Source organism: Dysidea avara, chromosome 6 (assembly GCF_963678975.1).
Source record: "Dysidea avara chromosome 6, odDysAvar1.4, whole genome shotgun sequence".
Classification (NCBI taxonomy): Eukaryota; Metazoa; Porifera; class Demospongiae; order Dictyoceratida; family Dysideidae; genus Dysidea; species Dysidea avara.
The window spans coordinates 6,533,936-6,551,724 of NC_089277.1; the positions used below are offsets into that span (position 1 = coordinate 6,533,936).

Sequence of the window (17,789 nt, forward strand, 5' to 3'; positions counted from 1 at the left end):
GGGTACTACTCTGTTACACACACAAAGATCTCTTATCCACACAAGACAACCTGTTGGTTACCTGGTAAGACTCTTCACGTGGTCGACACATGTTGGGGGCGTGTACATCTGTATGAGACAACGTAGCCAACTGTGGATCACCTGCAGCTGTGTTTGATCACATGATGTCACATGATCATTGATGACATCACTGGAGAGGGCATTGGACAAGTACAACGACACCAACCTGAGAGTGGAATAGTGTGTAAAGGTGAATATGTACCATAAATGTGTGGTCCTTATAAAAAATGCCTTATACTGTTGAATAAAATTTCAAGGTACAATAGTAACATTTTGGTAATGATTTTGGATAACTGATGTACATGTATTCTACTGTACACACTACACACATACTCACCCAGCTGGAAGAGACTCATCAAACACAAACTCCTCCATCAACAGATCACAGTGGGAGCTATGATTGTCTGGTGACTGGCACAACTCAACACTAAAACCAAACACCACAATCAGATCTGACAAATTTGTAACTGGCAATGTGGACACATAAAATTTGTTTAATTTCCATAACTCTTACATGTGGCTTTATACGACGTACTGACCATACAGTATTTCAGTAGTTAAACTTTTGAAGTGACTTTGGAATACAAGTTATAGCTAGAATACAGATAGTTTATTTATTGTAGTACTGTGCTGTGATCTTTTATGTGAAGGGGTTGGTTTGTGCTCACACTTAATAACACAAACTCACCACTCCAAAGAAAAGCTAGACAGAGTTCCTAACAGTTCAGCCAATCGGTTGCTACAAGTGGGATCCTTAACACGTTCCCGTAACCCAGGCAACACACACTGCCAGAGGGTATTTGTTAGTTCTGAACAACAATAAACAAACAAATCCTACACTGAGTCGACGTATGTATTAGCTTACCAGACAATGCTTCAACATCTTGAAGCTTCTCCACTGAAACACTACAAGATGAGAAATGTACTTTAAAATAGCAATCATATTATAACAAACACAGCTAATAATATAAAAAATCAGTAAATGTTTGTAATATTTATCAAAAATAAATATCACATTTCTTTGCTTAAAATTCAATAACTGAGTAAGTTCCAAATTTCGATGCAGTGACTATCAATGCTCAAAAACAATGTTTAAGCCCTTATTATCAAAATCTATTGTCAAGTGCAAAATAATAAATGGCACAGCACTCAACCAAGTCAATACGGTACTAAGTACAAGGTCTAATTTTTAACAGAGCAGCAATTTTCATAATTGCAAATCTGTAAATGTGATTCTCTGAAACATTACTCATCTCTTTAGTTATAAAATTTGAACAAGATGTAGAACTTGTTTAATTAAGATAGTAGTCTACAGTAGGTAAAATGAGGGTCATTATTATTCAACATATCAAATAAAATTTCTTACTCTTGAGATTCCAAGTTGGATGTGGTGGTACCATTTATAGCAACATAATGCCCATTTATGGTAGTAATGATATCAGATATAAATAGTACAACTCTTCCAATCTCATTTCCTTTGCAATGTGCCAACAAGTCACCAATAAATGGTCCAATCAGATTGCTTACTCCTGCTTTAAACGATTGGCTGCTGTCAAGCAACTCTTGAATACCATCCAATATAACACAAACACCATCCCATAATTGAGGCCCACTTCCATCGCTTGAGCGTGTTACTAGGTTATCAACAATCTGACCAATCAGAGGCAGTAGAATATCAGAGACATCTTTAAAACTACAACTCTTTTCAACATAGGTTAACAGCATTGTAAATATTGCCTTCCACAGGACAGTCAGACTTTTCTCATTGGCTGATGCTAGGTTACGCATGTTTAAAAGATTTATCATTTTCTTCCCAACTTCGCTAACATCAGCAGTTTGAGCTAAGACTAAAAATAGATAAACTACTTTCACCAAACCATCGGGAGTTAATTCAGCCATTTTCTTTTTGTGAAACTTTGAAAATATTTTCCCCTTGAGTTGTCTCCATGCTGTGTCTGTACATTTAATCGTTACTGAAAGAATCCTTAAAAATATACGAAAGCTATCTTCATCCTTATATGTACAAACCTTGTCACCAGAAATGGAACAAAGTGTAACAACATGTGTATATAATTGTCTGATGGATCCTGTTAATATCGATTGTGGGTTTTGTAGTGGTCGACGTGGGACAGTATAGGATGGGTCTGTAAATTGTTTATAAAAGTGTTCCCATAGCAACACAAGGGGCTCATGTGATGCGACAGTCAACAAGATGATACAATGGTAACAATTGAGAAATAATTTCAACAATGGTGATTCTATTGTATTTCCTACCTGTAGAAATACACAAATATACGTAAACACGTACTACAAGCATATTGTATAGCTAGTAGGTTTATGTAGGAAGTCCACATCTTTGTGAATCAGCATTTTAGACCTTGCAAATAATGCATCTGCTATGATGCAAAAGTTTACACAATGTTTGTGGCAATAACACTAGATTTGTGGAACATTAGTTAATATTCTTGGGGGATCATCTCGTGTTGAATTCGTGTGGAGAGTGTAAACTACATTAAAAACTATTTTAAAATTAAAATAAGAGAAACAGAAATCACTAAAAAACAAGAGTGAAACAAGTTAGCATGTTAAATAAAGCATATGGTACATATGCACATGTACCCTGTCTTGAAAATAAGGAACTGGCTGCTCAGATATTAAGCATTCATGATCTGACTATAATTCACATGTGTTTAGAAATGGAACTTCATCATAACTGCTGATCCACTTGATCACACTTTGTAGCTCGCCCCTACAGTTCCTATAGCACCCACATAATAATTATTTAGCAGGTGTTTACTGGTAACCACAGTAACACCATGCTACAGAACTCTGCAGCGTAAAATTTCTCAGTAGTTTGTTTACTGAGAAAAAATTCTTCTGTTTGCCACAATGAGTTTGAACAACCTTCTTGGTTGATAGCATGTGGGCGGAAAATCTGTAACTTAATGAGTTCCCCAGTTTATGATGAATACGATGACACAAGTCTCAACTCCGTACCATATGTTGCACTTGTGACTTATGATCAACTAAATAAGTACTTGTAGTAATTTGTTTTCATCATAGGCGCACTTCTGTATCCTCCCTTGTGTCCCACTTCATTTTACTGACAAGGCAAGGTGTCGATTTGTGGTGGCACAATGGCTTCCCTATGAATGGAAATCATCTGTATTTTTTGTGTGATGACTCCACACTTCTACTGTTCTTCATTTGTAATGCTGTGAAATGGGTTGAACATAGCTGAAAGCAAAGGCCACGTAATGGCCACTTCAGTAATTGATAGTTTCAAGCTTACAAATTGTCTGTATTTTTGTGGTTACTGGATTGAATGCAGAGGCACTTCTCCTATGTTGTTCGTTTGTTATGGGCTGAACATAACTGGTATGCGTGGGTTCACCAGTCATAGTAATTCTACAAATAAGTAAACAAATCAAAAAGTACAAGGAAAATTAGAAATTTTAAGTTCAATAAGGGATTATAGAAAAAAGTAGGGAAACAAAGGAGGTCGTGTGCAGATAAAACAGTGGACATTTTTATTTCCTAATTCAGGTTATACCAAGCTTAGAAAATTTTACGTAATATTTCCTTTGATGCCTGTGGTTACTAAATCCAATAGAAACCTGTGGTGGGGTTACTAGTTAGTAACCTGTGGTCTCACCGGCGGTTGTTTACTACATTTATCAAACAAAAATCAACAAAGCCAAAAACAAAATGTCCTTACTGTTAGCCCATGCATGATTAGTGTTCAGCTAGGCAGCATTCAATACCAATGTCCGGCACGGTGTGGCGCTGACACAACAAACTCCAAGGACAAAATCTCGCTGCAAGCACTCACAATTTGCTTCTTAATAGTTTACTTTTTGGACAAGACAAGTGTCTTTCTACTCCAGCATAATAACTACTTGATAGTGTGAATGCAGTCACGCCGGTGCAGTGGCACTGACCATGGCATGATCAAGGATAAATTCCAATGCTAGCACACACAAGTTTGCCACCACTTTCTCTCACTCTTTCTTAACCTAGGAAATTTTCTAAACCACTTAGAATGGATTGACACCAGTTTCTACGCTATTTAGAGTTCCTCAGAAAATGTGGGTGTGGCTACCCACAATTAATTACTTTGGCCACATACTTAAAATTCCTATGTTTTCTATATACTTATTTTTAACCCTTAAACCCGCATAATCCAGAAAACTGGATTTAAACTTAATAAATACGCATGCCTTGCACAAAGCGCTTTACCTTTCGAAGTGTCCATCCTATGGCTTTGCAATTTACGTCATTCTACTTGTGATGTAACAAACCCTTTACATACCTTTATAAAACCGTTGATAACTCAATGGTAGTTGCTCCTATCACCTTGCAACAACTTCCATTCGATTCGTTGTGAAATTCTCCATCAGGCCATATATGGATCACGTGAGTAAACCCGCAATCAAAATTAAACATGTGGCAAGATTTTAGAAACACGGAGACGTTGCTTGTCGCTGTTCATTGCTTGATAACAAGTAAGCCACTGTAGTTACAATGTTCATTTAACCTTCTCCAAGTAGCCCAGTGAACACACTTTTAACCTGTGTGTTTGTAGGCTGTAAAAATAAAGTTACCCCACCTAGTGTCACCACACGTGCCCATATTGTGTACATATGCATTTCCAAAAAATTCTCAGTGGGTTGGGTTGTCTTCATAGACTAACCCTTTCAAAAATTATGGAAGAATACTGAAACTAATCTTTTAGCAGTTTGTCAAGGTTAGCAGATTTCTTATATACACTCACATATAAAAATCGATTGTGGGTTTTAGTTTATTCAACATTATTCCTTTATCCAGTTTAGTACACATTACTACTAACTCTACATCTATGTTGTAACTGCTTTCAAATAGTTTTCAATTTATTTTCACCAGAGAAGGTCAGTTACTAATGGTTGGGAATTTCTGATTTATACTGTAGTTATTGTAGAGTATCTCCTTTGGAAAGCTGGAATTTAAGGTGCTGGCTCAACATGTGCTTTCCAGTGTTGTTTATGTTGATAAAGAACTTTACTACCAAGACACATGGTAGTGTTGTGCAGTCCAAAAAGCCACACCATGAGCGTACTACAGGAAGAAAAAAAAAAACGTGATTTTCATATATACGTATGTAGCTCAAGTGATCTCTTATCCAATTACAACCAAAGTTGTTAGAGAAATGCCTGCCAGGTAGGGAAGTCTACATACTATAAATTTGAAGAAAATTGCCAAAGCCTTTTTCGAGATACCAGCAGCCATTGTTTCATTTTAATTTCATTGTTTTTTCACCTTTCTTCTTCATTTTGCACACTTTGCAAAACCACTACAAAACATGAACACATACTCTAATTACACCAAAATTTGGCACTCATTAATGCAAACCTCAGTACCAAGTTTAGTGGGAATCTGATGAACACTCACGGAGTTTTGACCAATTATTCACATAAAATAAGATAGAACTTCTGTAAATTGCTATGTACATGGAACAACCATAGTTGGAGTGCCTTTAAGTGGTTTGAGATGAATTGAAATAAAGACCATGGAATTATGACACAAAACCCAACCTGTGTCACAATTATGCAATCAAGCTTTGTTAATAAAAAACTATTAGTTTTCACGCCTACCAGGCAAACTGCTTAGAAATTCATTGAGATAACTTGTTGTTTGGTATATAGACACTGATATTCCAATCATTTTAAGCCCACCTGTAGCCAATTAAAACTTCGCTACACACCTTTGATAAAGAAACGATACACATCAGTTGTACATGATACTACAGAACTGTGTGTATTGGAAATGCAAAACTTTAATAAACACCTTGAAAATAGTCATTTTGTTTGCTACCAGGAAGAGAAAGCAATTAGCATTTTTAACTGGCCATCATGTTGCAGCTGTAGGCTTTGTACTGGGATAATTATAGCTATTCACTTAATAGGATATTGATTGTTTTCAATGTAAACAAATAGTTTTATTGATAAGGTCCAAAAAATAGGGTTCTAAGGGACTTTTCACATGCCTCCCCTTCTAAAATCACTTAATACATGTGCTACAAACTAAAGGTGGACCGATACTGATACCAGTATCGGTATCGATGCCGATACCAGTGGTATCGGTATCGGATCGGTATCGGTAATACAAGGTACAGATACCACAGTAGACACTCACCACTTTTATTAAACCATCTCTAGCTAAGTTTCCAGTAGCTAATAACTTAGTTGAGCTATTCAGTAACTTAACAAAGTAGCAAAACGAAGCCTTTGTTACTCTTTTCCAAGTATTGCTGCAATTGCTCCGTGTGTATTCTATTATATTAGAGCACGTGAATCCTTTGTAATTAAATGGTAGTGCAGTTGTTCCCCAAGAAATAAGTTTGTGACTACTTGGCTTGCTTTTTCATGAAAAAGTTTGGTTGAAAAGCTATAACAAACATTGTACAATTATCGGCCGCCCACGCAATTAATTGCCTTATCAATAAGCTTACAAGAAACTACCTCAAATCAAGAAATTAGTAATCCACAATGATGTTTATCATGTTTAGCTATTATACAATGAATATTTTAAAACTTGATTGAACTGAGATCAATCAATTACTGTGATATTTTAATAGCTAGCTATGTATCACAACAATGAAATTTCTATAATAAACTTGTCTAGGCTTCAATGTATAGTATCGGTATCGGCAAATAATTTCAGTACAAATACTCGTATCAGAAATATTGGTAAAAAGTGGTAACAGTCCATCTCTACTACAAACCCCTTAACCCTTAAATGCCCATAAGCCTATATATTATAGGCAAATACACATGGCTGTAAACAAAGTGCTATAACTTTTGAAGCATACCTCCTATGGCTATGTAATATAGTTCATTCTACTTTTATAGAATTTTGTGAGGGTGAGATTAAAGAGAAAAGTGTACTTTAAATTTCATAAAGTACACTTTAGGTCCTTTATTGACCACAAAGAGTGCTGGCAATAGACATACCTAAATGCTTCGATGATGGGTGGGAAAAGGTAACGTTGCTGTTACGTTTGTCAATGTAAACGAACAACTCCTGGAGATACCATGGAAATATTTCACCATGTGTCACAATAGAATCAATTGTGGGTTATGACCAAAACCTGCCAAAATACACGATTAATGTCTACCATGCCAAACTATGGTGAACTACGCATGAGTTACTTTGTTAAACTAGTTTGTGTGCATTCAGGCTGTTAATAGTTCGTGCAACATGTGTTAATTACGAGTCCTAGTGTATGGTGAAGCTACACGACTAGAAAGTTCCATTAGAGCTGAGCGATAGTACAACTATCACTATCATGATTGATAATAACTTTTATATCACGATAACGATAGTATCATGATAGTTACTAGCAGTTATTAAAGACACTTAACCTCATGTAAATAGCACATAAATAATCCAATTACATACCACGCATCTGCTTTTTAACACTTGGTTGGTAAATATTGTTACGTATTACAATTGTAATCTTTTTTGTGCATGATCAACTAGACTTGCACAGTTTCCTCAACTTCAATATTATTATGTTTGCTTCTGTTATCCATGCTTTTTGACTAAGCACAGACGTGTTTAATATATCGCGATAGTACGATTGTAGACTATCATATCACGATTGTTACTCACTATCATGATAATCGATAGATCGCAACTATCACTTAGCTCTAAGTTCCATAAATCATTTAAAGCATTGCCTTCCTTGTGCTATATGAAAATGAACGTCTACTATGCCAAAATATGGTGAACTATGTGTGAGTTACTTTGTTAAACCAGTTTGTGTACATTCAGGCTGCTAATAGTTCAAGCAACGCACGTTAATTACGAGTCTTAGTGTATGGTGAAACTACACGACTAGAAAGGTCCATATATCATTTTTAAGCATTGCCTTGCCCGTGCTATATGAAAAATAAAACACTCGGCGCTTGGTCTCAATGCTAATAAAACATTCGGCTTCGCCTCGTGTTTTATTAGCATCTTGGCCACTTGCCTCGTACTTTATTTCTCATATAGCACTCGCAGCAATGCTTTAACATACATATACGTAATGTAATAAGTGTTACAATGATTTCCCTTTTGTGCTAAAGCATGATGCCAAAACTTGCCATATAATCAACTTTTCATTAAATAAACACACAAAACCTGTACATACTAGTAGAGATGGGACGATACTTCGATTAATCGATGGATCACAATGCACTACTGTCCAGCGATACGCATATCAATATTACTATTATAAAATCGATGCAGCTGTACTACTAATTATTGGTTGAGCATGTGTATATAAGTGTTTACGCAAGCTGATTAATAAAAAATGGAGTCCGACACTATAGTGAAGGAAAAAGCCCAGTATGGGAACATTTCGGGTTTAGCAGGACTCATGATGGAGTTATCAATTGAAAGAAAGCTGTGCCACACTGAATTGGCATACAGTGGCAACACAATGAACTTGTGGACACGTATGGAGTGTAAACACCCTATTGATCCTATTGTGAAGGATAAGACGGAAAGCAGTTCTGATCAACCAACAATGAAAGTCGTTGTTGAGTGACTCAAGTAAGGATTCTGAATGGCACGTTAAACTAGTAGAGGCTATCAGTAACTTTATTGCTGTAGACACGCAGCCATTGTCAGTGGTAGAGATTTTGGAATTAATGAAGGTGGCAGAGTCTTGATTTCAAGTACCATCTAGAGGCTACTATACCAAAACAGTTATACCATCTTTGTATAATCATGTGCGAGAAGGTGTGAAAAATATGGTCAAGGAAACTCAGTTTCTGAGTATTACTATTGATCTCTGGACTGCAGGTCACAGCAACAGACCTTACCTTGTTCTTACCTGTCATGGAATTGATGGTGATTGGCAGCAGCTAAGCAGCTACTGCTTGGGTATTAAGGAGTTGCCAATTGCTCATACTGCAAACAACATCGGTGAAAAGATTGAGGAAATTCTTGATGAGTGGAATATTGACAAAGATATCATTGTGGCAACTATTACAGACAATGCTAGGAACATGGTTAATGCTATCAATGGGTTTGATATTGGGCCAGTAAAAACAGCATTGGATCATGTTAGAAACATAGTGAGCCATTTTTATCACTCATCCAAAGCCACTTATTCATTGAAGCAAAAGCAAAACCTACTTGGATTAGAGCAACATGTTTTAAAAAGCTCATGTGTTACAAGGTGAGGAAGTACATATGAGATGCTTACACGGTTTACTGAACAACAGCAAGCTGTGTGTGCTGTACTGTTAGAAGATGGTGGTGATCGTGTCCTGATGCCATCCGCCACTGAAGTTTCCTGTGATAGAGGAACTGGTGAAAATACCAAAGCCATTTGATGATGCCACAGATATACTCAGTGGTGAAACATATCCAACCCTGGGAATCATTCAACCAGTATTTCACCAATTTTCAAATGATGTGCTACTTTCAAACCAGGAGATAAGGATCCAGTAAAAAAAAAAAAAGATGCAATCAGAGAGAATTTGTCTGCAAGGTATCAAGATATAGAAACAATGCTATCTGTAGCCATGTAATTAGACCCATGATTTAAAAAAGGACCCATGCTTGTAGCTGAAAGAAAAGCCACATTTGAAATATGAACTTGAGGTCATTAGTGTTGAAGAAGAGCAAGAAACCAGACCCACTTCACTCAAGCGTACTAAACTTGAAAATTTTTTTGGTAATTGCTTTCCAAGTACATCAGGAGAAGTCAGTGCTAGTGAGGCAGCAGAAATAGAGCTCCAAAGGTATGAGCTAGGGGAACCACTAAGTCTGAAGTCAAAGAAGCCATTGTTATGGTGGAAAGAACGTAAAATTAACTACAAATTTTAATCAACTTTAGCTAAGCGGTTTCTGTATGTCACTGCTTCTAGTGTACCCAGTGAATGTTTGTTTAGGTCAGCGGGCAATCTTCTAGTGAGAGATGGTCCAGGTTGACTCCGGAGAATGTTGAGAAACTTCTTCTTCTATATGAAAACAACAAACTCATAGTTAAAGTATACTTTGTAACAACATTTTTAGTAGTGTAGTATCTATATAGCTATAGACGTACACCCAGTTTGTACCTAGTTTCTAACATATTTAAAAATCATAATATATTGATGTACCGTGATATGTTTTATGTGATACATCGATACAGCTGTGACTGGTATCATCTCATCTCTACATACGTACTAGTTATAGCACCACGACAAGTGCACTATGGAAAATATAGCATGAGGGTGTGGTCGAGAGACAAATACAGCATGAGGCCGCATAGTGCACGAGCATATGTGGTGCTTTTACTGGTTTAATGTATGAATCTGGAGATATTCCAATTAGTATTACACTGGTAGCAGCCAGCCATGGCGGATGGGAAAAAGGAGCGAATAATCATTGGTCCCAGTATGATAAAGTTCAATGTAAATGAATACGTAATTACGTATACAATCCACGGTTTGACCTGGGAATTAGAGAAGAGTGGCACCCAAAGTATCCTGTAATGGCCAGTCAGGCTAATGCTACAAGTCTTCTGCAAGACGACAACGATGAATTTTGGAGCACCATTGGATCTATGGATGGAAGATCTCTGTGAAGTATCTGACAGCTATATGGAGACCGTGGTGAATACGACAGAACTAGTAACCAGCACAGTGTCAATGTCGGAAAATTGTCCGCCAGCAATTATGTCTCTCAAGAAGGGGAGCTAGAGAAACAACTACTCTACAAGACTGTACTAATCAAGACACCGGTGGCTATTGGCAATTTTCTAATTCTGTGTCCTCTCCCGAATGCGAAAGGTAAAGGTGTTGTTCCTGCGAAAACTGAAGCTAGCTCTCAATGGGCTTTAAGAAACTTCAATGAGTGGGCTAACAACCGTACCTTGCTGATCTCGTCTGTAAGTGGCTGTGTTGATTTATGTTGGAGACTAGAAAGACAAATGGCTCACAGTATCCTCCTACTTCTTTAAGATCACTTGTATGTGGGCACAATCGTATTATGCCAATAAAGTTCCCTATTGTGTGTTGAATAAAGTTGATCCTTGATTTCGACCTCTGTTGAAAACCTTGGACACGTGTAGTAGTGAACTACACAGTAGTGGTATTGATGTTGCACAGGACAGTGTAGAAGTTATTGAACTGGAACATGAAATGTTATTTTGGGAAAAGGGCTTACTAGGATATTCAGCGTACTGTGCATTTTTATGTAGGGCTTAATTCTATGGGGAATACAAGAGCAGTACGACCTTATTGTGTACCAAATAACTCGTGTACCTCCAGAGAAAAGTATTTATAATGAAGCTGTCAATTATGAGTACAAAGAACTGATCTCAAAAATAATAATCAGCACAGATTTAAAGATATCGATACCAGAACAAAATTGTAAAAGTATTTGCGTTACCTGGAAATGATCAGTGCATAGTTAAGCTGTTGGGTAGGTATTTGCTGTTGCTCCCACCTGATGCTCCATACTTTTACGTGCAAGCTAAAGACACATTTTCAATGGTTCCCAGTGTTAGCTCCTATACAAATCAAAGAGTAGGCATCAATTCACTCAAAAATATACTTTCAGAACTTTCAAAGAAATCTGCCATATCAGTACGGTATACTAATCATTCTTTGCGGGCCACTGCTATTACACGAATGTTTCAGGCACAAGTGGAAGAGAAAATTATTGTTGAAACGTCTGGCCACAAAAAGTCTAAAGGCGCTAAGATGTTATGAACGTACATCACAGCAGCAACAACAAAATGTTAGCAATATAATTAATGCCACTGTCAAAGAGGAAGATGATAACAGTGGCAGTGAGAAAGCATCCTTGGGTGTACTAGACAGAAAGCATGAAGTGGCACATGCATTTTCAGGGACTTTTCACAATAAGCATATCTTTGAAGTGATTTACTAGACATATGCTACGTATAAACATCATGGAGTGAGCCTGACTGAGATTTTACATGATAGATACCATATTTCCTCATATAAAAGCCCGGGCCGGGCTTTTATTTCCCTCCCAGAATTTTTGACCCGGTCTGTAAACGAATAGGGCCTCTATTTGAGACCAAGCATTTATTTTAGATTGTCCCAACCGATACCCAGTGTTTAATTGAATCTGTGTGGTGGTAGAACAAGATTACTGCATTGAAAACAGTGATAAAGTGTGATGACTATGTAAACAAGTGTGGTCAAGGCTTAAAATGATTGGAAAATAGTTGTATCATACATATCTACATGCACTCAAGACTCATCCGAACTACTCACGTGATTACTCGTAGTACCGTCATCCCTCAGAACTCTCTAAATTCAAGCAGCAGCAGCAGCACTTATAATCGAGACAGACGTTTAATCGAATGCGGCTTTTATACGAGGAAATACGGTACTTAGTAGAGCCAGTTTACACTAGCCATCTAGTTTGAATTAGAAACAAGTTAGTGTAAACGTGTACTGTATTGAACTGAACTAGGTCTGAAATGGACCTGCTAGGGATGTGGGATTCACTTACCCAGTATAAACAGTTGCGGCCCTGCAGTTTGACTGGCCTTAACACACGGAATAAAGATATGGAGAGCTACAGCTAATACTTGAGTAGGCCTGGTCTTCATAGTATAAATGTTGCTCAACAATTGATCTGAAGTGATCAATTGGTAATATAAACAGGCTGTTAGTCAAGTACAGTGAAACCTGTATATAGTGGTCACCTTGGGACAAGATATATCTGGCCTTTATGTACAGGTGACTGTTATAGAGAAAACCTGCATAAGGTGGTCAGCAGCATTTTAGTGGCTATGACTGTTATAAATGAGTGTTAAGAGGCTCGCACCAACCTAGTTTTTAGTACAGAAAGGACAAGGTGAGTTTGTTATGAATGTTGGGTTATAGCTATTGATACGTTTAAGCAAAGAAGCCTGACAGATTATATAACATTCATTGAAAGGCAGGAAGTGCGATAATTACACATTAATTACAACGGTGCGTGGTCAATGCCAGACAATTAGCTCACGTAGAATATACTATCTATGATTGGCTTAACAAGCCACTATGGTAGCGACCGCTATACGTATGAAGGATGAAGTTATGTATACAGTGATTCATAGGTAAATTCTTGGGTGGCCGTTATATGCATTAGACAGGTGACCGATTAATGCAGGCCACAATGCAGGCCACAATGCATACATTTGTATGGGAAATACTTGGGACCTCGTGACCATGGCTGTTATGCAAAGGTGACCGCTTAATCCAGTTGACTGTAACACAGGTTCCACTGTACATGTGAAATTACAATTTGTATACTATAGCAACTCAGTCAGAGATATATGCAACTGTGTTGAGTGTCAACATCATTCCATGAACATGAATGAAAGTTGAAATACTAGTTGTCCAAGAATGGTGCCTGGATCATGTGATCAAGAAAGTTTCTTCAGTGCGTAGCTAGTTAGTATTTATTTATTATTAATACTGTGCAGATCTCCATTTGGGAGTACACACGCACAGATACACACAAAAGAAGTGTACAAGTCAAGTGTACAAGTCTATAGCTGAGTTGATACATAATAGTCTACAATCCTTTTCTTATAGTAATGTGAAGATGGAACTTAACCAGGGCTTGACTTAACTGCTGGTCCACTTGATCACACTTTGTAGCTCAACCCTGGTACGGAGTTGAGACTTGTGTCATCGTATTCACCATGAGCTGGAGTGTTCATCAAGGTACAGTTTTTGGCCTATATCCACCCATGCTATCAAGCAAGAAGGTTGTTCAATGGCAAACAGAAGGAGGAACTATTCTTTTCTCAGTAGAAAACACTACTACACTGTGAGTTCTGTAGCTCTAGCTCAATGGTGGTACTCTGGTTACTGGTAACCACCTACAAAATAATGATTTTGTAAGCACTGTAGGAACATCCCGTTACACTCGTGACATAATGATGCAACTAAAAGCACTTGTAATTTATTTTCTATATAAACACTGTACAAATCAATTGCTTAACTCTTCTTGCTGTCTATCACTACAACTCCAAAAGTACTCACCATATAAGGCTGAAACAACTGCTCATTGGTTTTATTTTTAGACAACTAAGAAATCATGAAATTAAGTTTTAGAAATATTCAAACTAGTCAGGTTTTCACTCAGTGGGTCACATATATCATTGGATAATCAGAAGAATATGTTTATACTGAGATTATCTACTGCTACACTAGCTCATATTCTTACTAAGAATAGTAGATATCTTTGACATGTCTAAAAATTAGAAGTGGTATACATTTAATTTTATACAGAAGCATTCTCAGTACTTATTTGTTCCTTATATGGAAATTATGTGTTTCCTTAAGTCTCTACCATATCCATTGAATCCTTATAGAGATCTGTATGTGACAATTTCAAGTGTTAGACTATAAAGGGTTTGACATGTTCCACTGTAGTTCTAGGATGGTTTAACATGTTGACTTGTTTGACTCTTGTTTCTTTTGTTTTTACAGTGATCTCTATTTCCCATACAGTGATGTAAATTGTTCTAATGTAGTTCGTGTGCTTTTTACAATTTTCCATTGATTGAACACAATAATGAATACAAAACAATAAAGTACATGTCAGTTTCAATGCTATTATCTCTAAATAGAGCACACTGTGATGTCAGTGTGTGTACTAATGGTATAGTTGGGAACTGACAGTCTTTCATTATAAAGAAACTCCTTGCTCTGTCATTAATGCATAAAATATGTTAAATTACATGTCCACATGTATCATACAGTACAGTAGTACTGTATATTAGGGATCATGAAGATTTGGCTATTTTGGACAAAAAAAATCACCCAAAAACCAGCTTTACAATACCATGCTGGCTCTTTGGCAATATTGGTTGGGTATAACCAAGCTCAAAAGTGCCTTCAGTATGACCCTAAATGCTTCCAATAGACTGTTACAAACTTTTTAAAACAATCATTCAATGGAATTTTCTACCAGCTAATTGCCTGCCTGTGTAAGTGTAACTCGATACAGCTAAAGCTACAAGTTGATTTTTGTACTTTTCAACATTGCTTCATCCCAAGACATGTCTTTTGGCATTCAAGAACTGGTATGTACAGGGCATACATCATGGACATTTAAATTGCTATAGAAATTAAACGCTCACCTAGTACATCTGAAGGCGTGAGCGACCTCCAACCTCCCTTGTTTCCCTACCTTTTCTATGGTCGCTAATCAAACTTAAAATTATTACTTGTTTTTAAAGGTCTTTATAGATCAGACCTTTCCAAAAATTAAGTTTATAAATCACAACACTCCAAAGCACTTTGTGAAGGTTGGCAGATGACTTATATACACTCACATATGAAAATCGATTGTGGGATTTAATTTTTTCAACATTATTCCTTTTATAGAACCAGTTCAGTACCAATTTGCAATCGTCAGGTTACATGCAGTGCTGGGCTACAGTACGGTAGTACTGTAAATGTACTGTATATTAGGGATCATGGATTTTCTGGCCAAAAAAGTCACCCACAAACCAGCTTCACATTACTATCCTAGCACCTTGGCAGTATTGGTTAGGCACAACCAAGCCCAAAAGTGCCTTTAGTACGATCCTAAAGGCTTCCAACAATAAATTGTTACAATTTTTATTATTTTTATTCAATGGAATTTTGAACTGCCTTCCTGCCTGCCTAGCGCTATGGGCTTGATTTTTTCACTGTTCAATGTTGCTTTGTCCTGAGACATGCCTTTTGGCATACCACAGTACATACAATGCACACATCATGGATTTACCTTTGTCCTCCTTTGTGTCCCATTTCTTTTGGCTGACAGCCCAAGGTGTCAACTTGTGGAAGCGCGATCCTACAGTACACTCATAAACAGGAATTGTCCATATTTTTCATGGTGATTAGATTGATTGCAGAGGGAATTCTAGCACTATTCTTCGTTTGTAATGCTGTGTAACGGGCTGAATATGGCTGAAAGCAAAGCGTAATGGCCACTGCACTTTTGAAGCAATATTTGACAGCTACACGCATTCAGACGAAAACATTAATATTGGCACCATTCTTTCTTTTGATGTGGTATACGTGGGTTCACCAGTCATAATAACTGTTACAAAAAAGTAAACAAACAAGTTTAAGGATACAAGACTGAATTAGAGATTAAATGTCCACTGGTATATCCACAGGTGTAGGTGACCTCCCTTGTTTCCCTACTTTTTCTTCTATGATCCCTAATCAAACTTAAAATTCGTAATTTTTCCTTAAATATTACGTATATGTTAAAGCATAGCCGCGAGTGCTATACGAAAAATAAAGTACGAGGCACGCGGCTGAGTACTTTATTTTTCATATAGCACGAGCAAGGCTATGCTTTAAATGATTTATGGAACTTTCTACTCGTGTAGCTTCACCATACTCTAGAACTCGTAATTAACACGCATTGCATGAAGTATTAGCAGCCTGAACACACACAAACCAGCTTAACAAAGTAACTCACGCGTAGTTCACCATAATTTGGCATGGAAGACATTCATCGCGTATTTTGGCAGGTTTTGCTCGCAACCCACATTCGATTCTATTGTGAGCCACACGGCAAAATATTTCCGTGATATCTCTAGGACTTGTCCATTTACATTAACAAACGTAACAGCAACGTTACCTTCTCCCACCCATCATCGAAGCATTTAGGTATGTCTATAAAAGTAAGAAATCGTATTGGCTGGGGTGATTGATCACTCAGCGCGGCGAGGCTATCAGCCTTCACCGGCTTGGGCGATTAGTCGTACTGGCGCGAGCCCCGCAGGCTATTAGCCTACACTAAGGCACGTGGGCAACTGTGCTTTATTGCCCACAAAGAGTGCTTTATTGCCCACAAAGAGTGCTTTATTGCCCACAAAGAGTGCTTTATTGAATGAATAAAGCACTCTTTGTGGTCGATGAAGCAGTTGGCCGGCTGAGAGTGTACTTTATGAGATTTAAAGTACACCTTTCCCTTTGATCTCGCCCACGTAAAGTTCTATAAACTATGTATAAAGGTACTTTGTTAGGTAACATTATCAAGACACACGGTAGCGTGTCGTGCGGCCCAAGAAGCTGGCGCGTAACACCCGTGAGTATATTGACAGGAAGAAAGAAAACGCAATTTTCGCACCTCCGTAGCTCTGTGCTTCCTTGATGAAACAAGACGATTTTTGCTGTGGACATTCCCTCCAACTGCAGCACTCCACATTCCAAATTTGAGCGAAATCGCTTCGCGCGTTCCCGAGATATGCGACTTCAAAAATTGGCTCAGTTTCTTCATTTTTGTTTTCTTCTTATTTTTCTTTTTCTTGTCGCACACTTACAAAAACTGCTATAAAACTCGAACGCCATATCCGATTGCCTTGAAATTTGGCACACAGAAGGGGGATATAAAGGCGCATCTCGGTACCAACTTTGGCTGGAATACGATAAACAGGCAAAGAGTTATGAGCGATTATTCACGAAAAATAACACCAATATGTTGTCACGCCTACAGGGTAAACCGCGTATGGGAAGAAGCTGAAAATCGGTGGGTGAATAGGTTAACTATTGAACCTCAAACCTTTTGTGGTTTGAAAGAAATCGAGCTAAAAACCAGGAAGATACAACGAAAAAACCAACAGTATGTAACAATTACGCAATCAAGATCAGCTAATAAAAAAACGACTGCTTGCCACGCCTACCAGATAAACCGCTTAGGGTAATGCTTTGAAAATCGTTGTACAGATG

The 17,789-nt window shown here is 37.5% G+C and overlaps 1 protein-coding gene across 2 annotated transcripts in view; it reads right to left on the minus strand.

The window, feature by feature from the left end:
• The window catches only part of LOC136257551 (protein MMS22-like), a 34,976-nt gene that overhangs the window by 3,767 nt on the left and 13,420 nt on the right, over positions 1 to 17,789 (minus strand). For both annotated transcript variants that reach the window (XM_066050778.1, XM_066050777.1), the window contains 5 exons: positions 1,427 to 2,334; positions 926 to 966; positions 749 to 869; positions 398 to 487; positions 62 to 226 (listed from right to left, as the gene is read on the minus strand). In XM_066050778.1, coding sequence (XP_065906850.1) covers positions 62 to 226; positions 398 to 487; positions 749 to 869; positions 926 to 966; positions 1,427 to 2,334 — 1,325 coding nt within the window. The remainder of the gene's footprint in view (positions 1 to 61; positions 227 to 397; positions 488 to 748; positions 870 to 925; positions 967 to 1,426; positions 2,335 to 17,789) is intronic.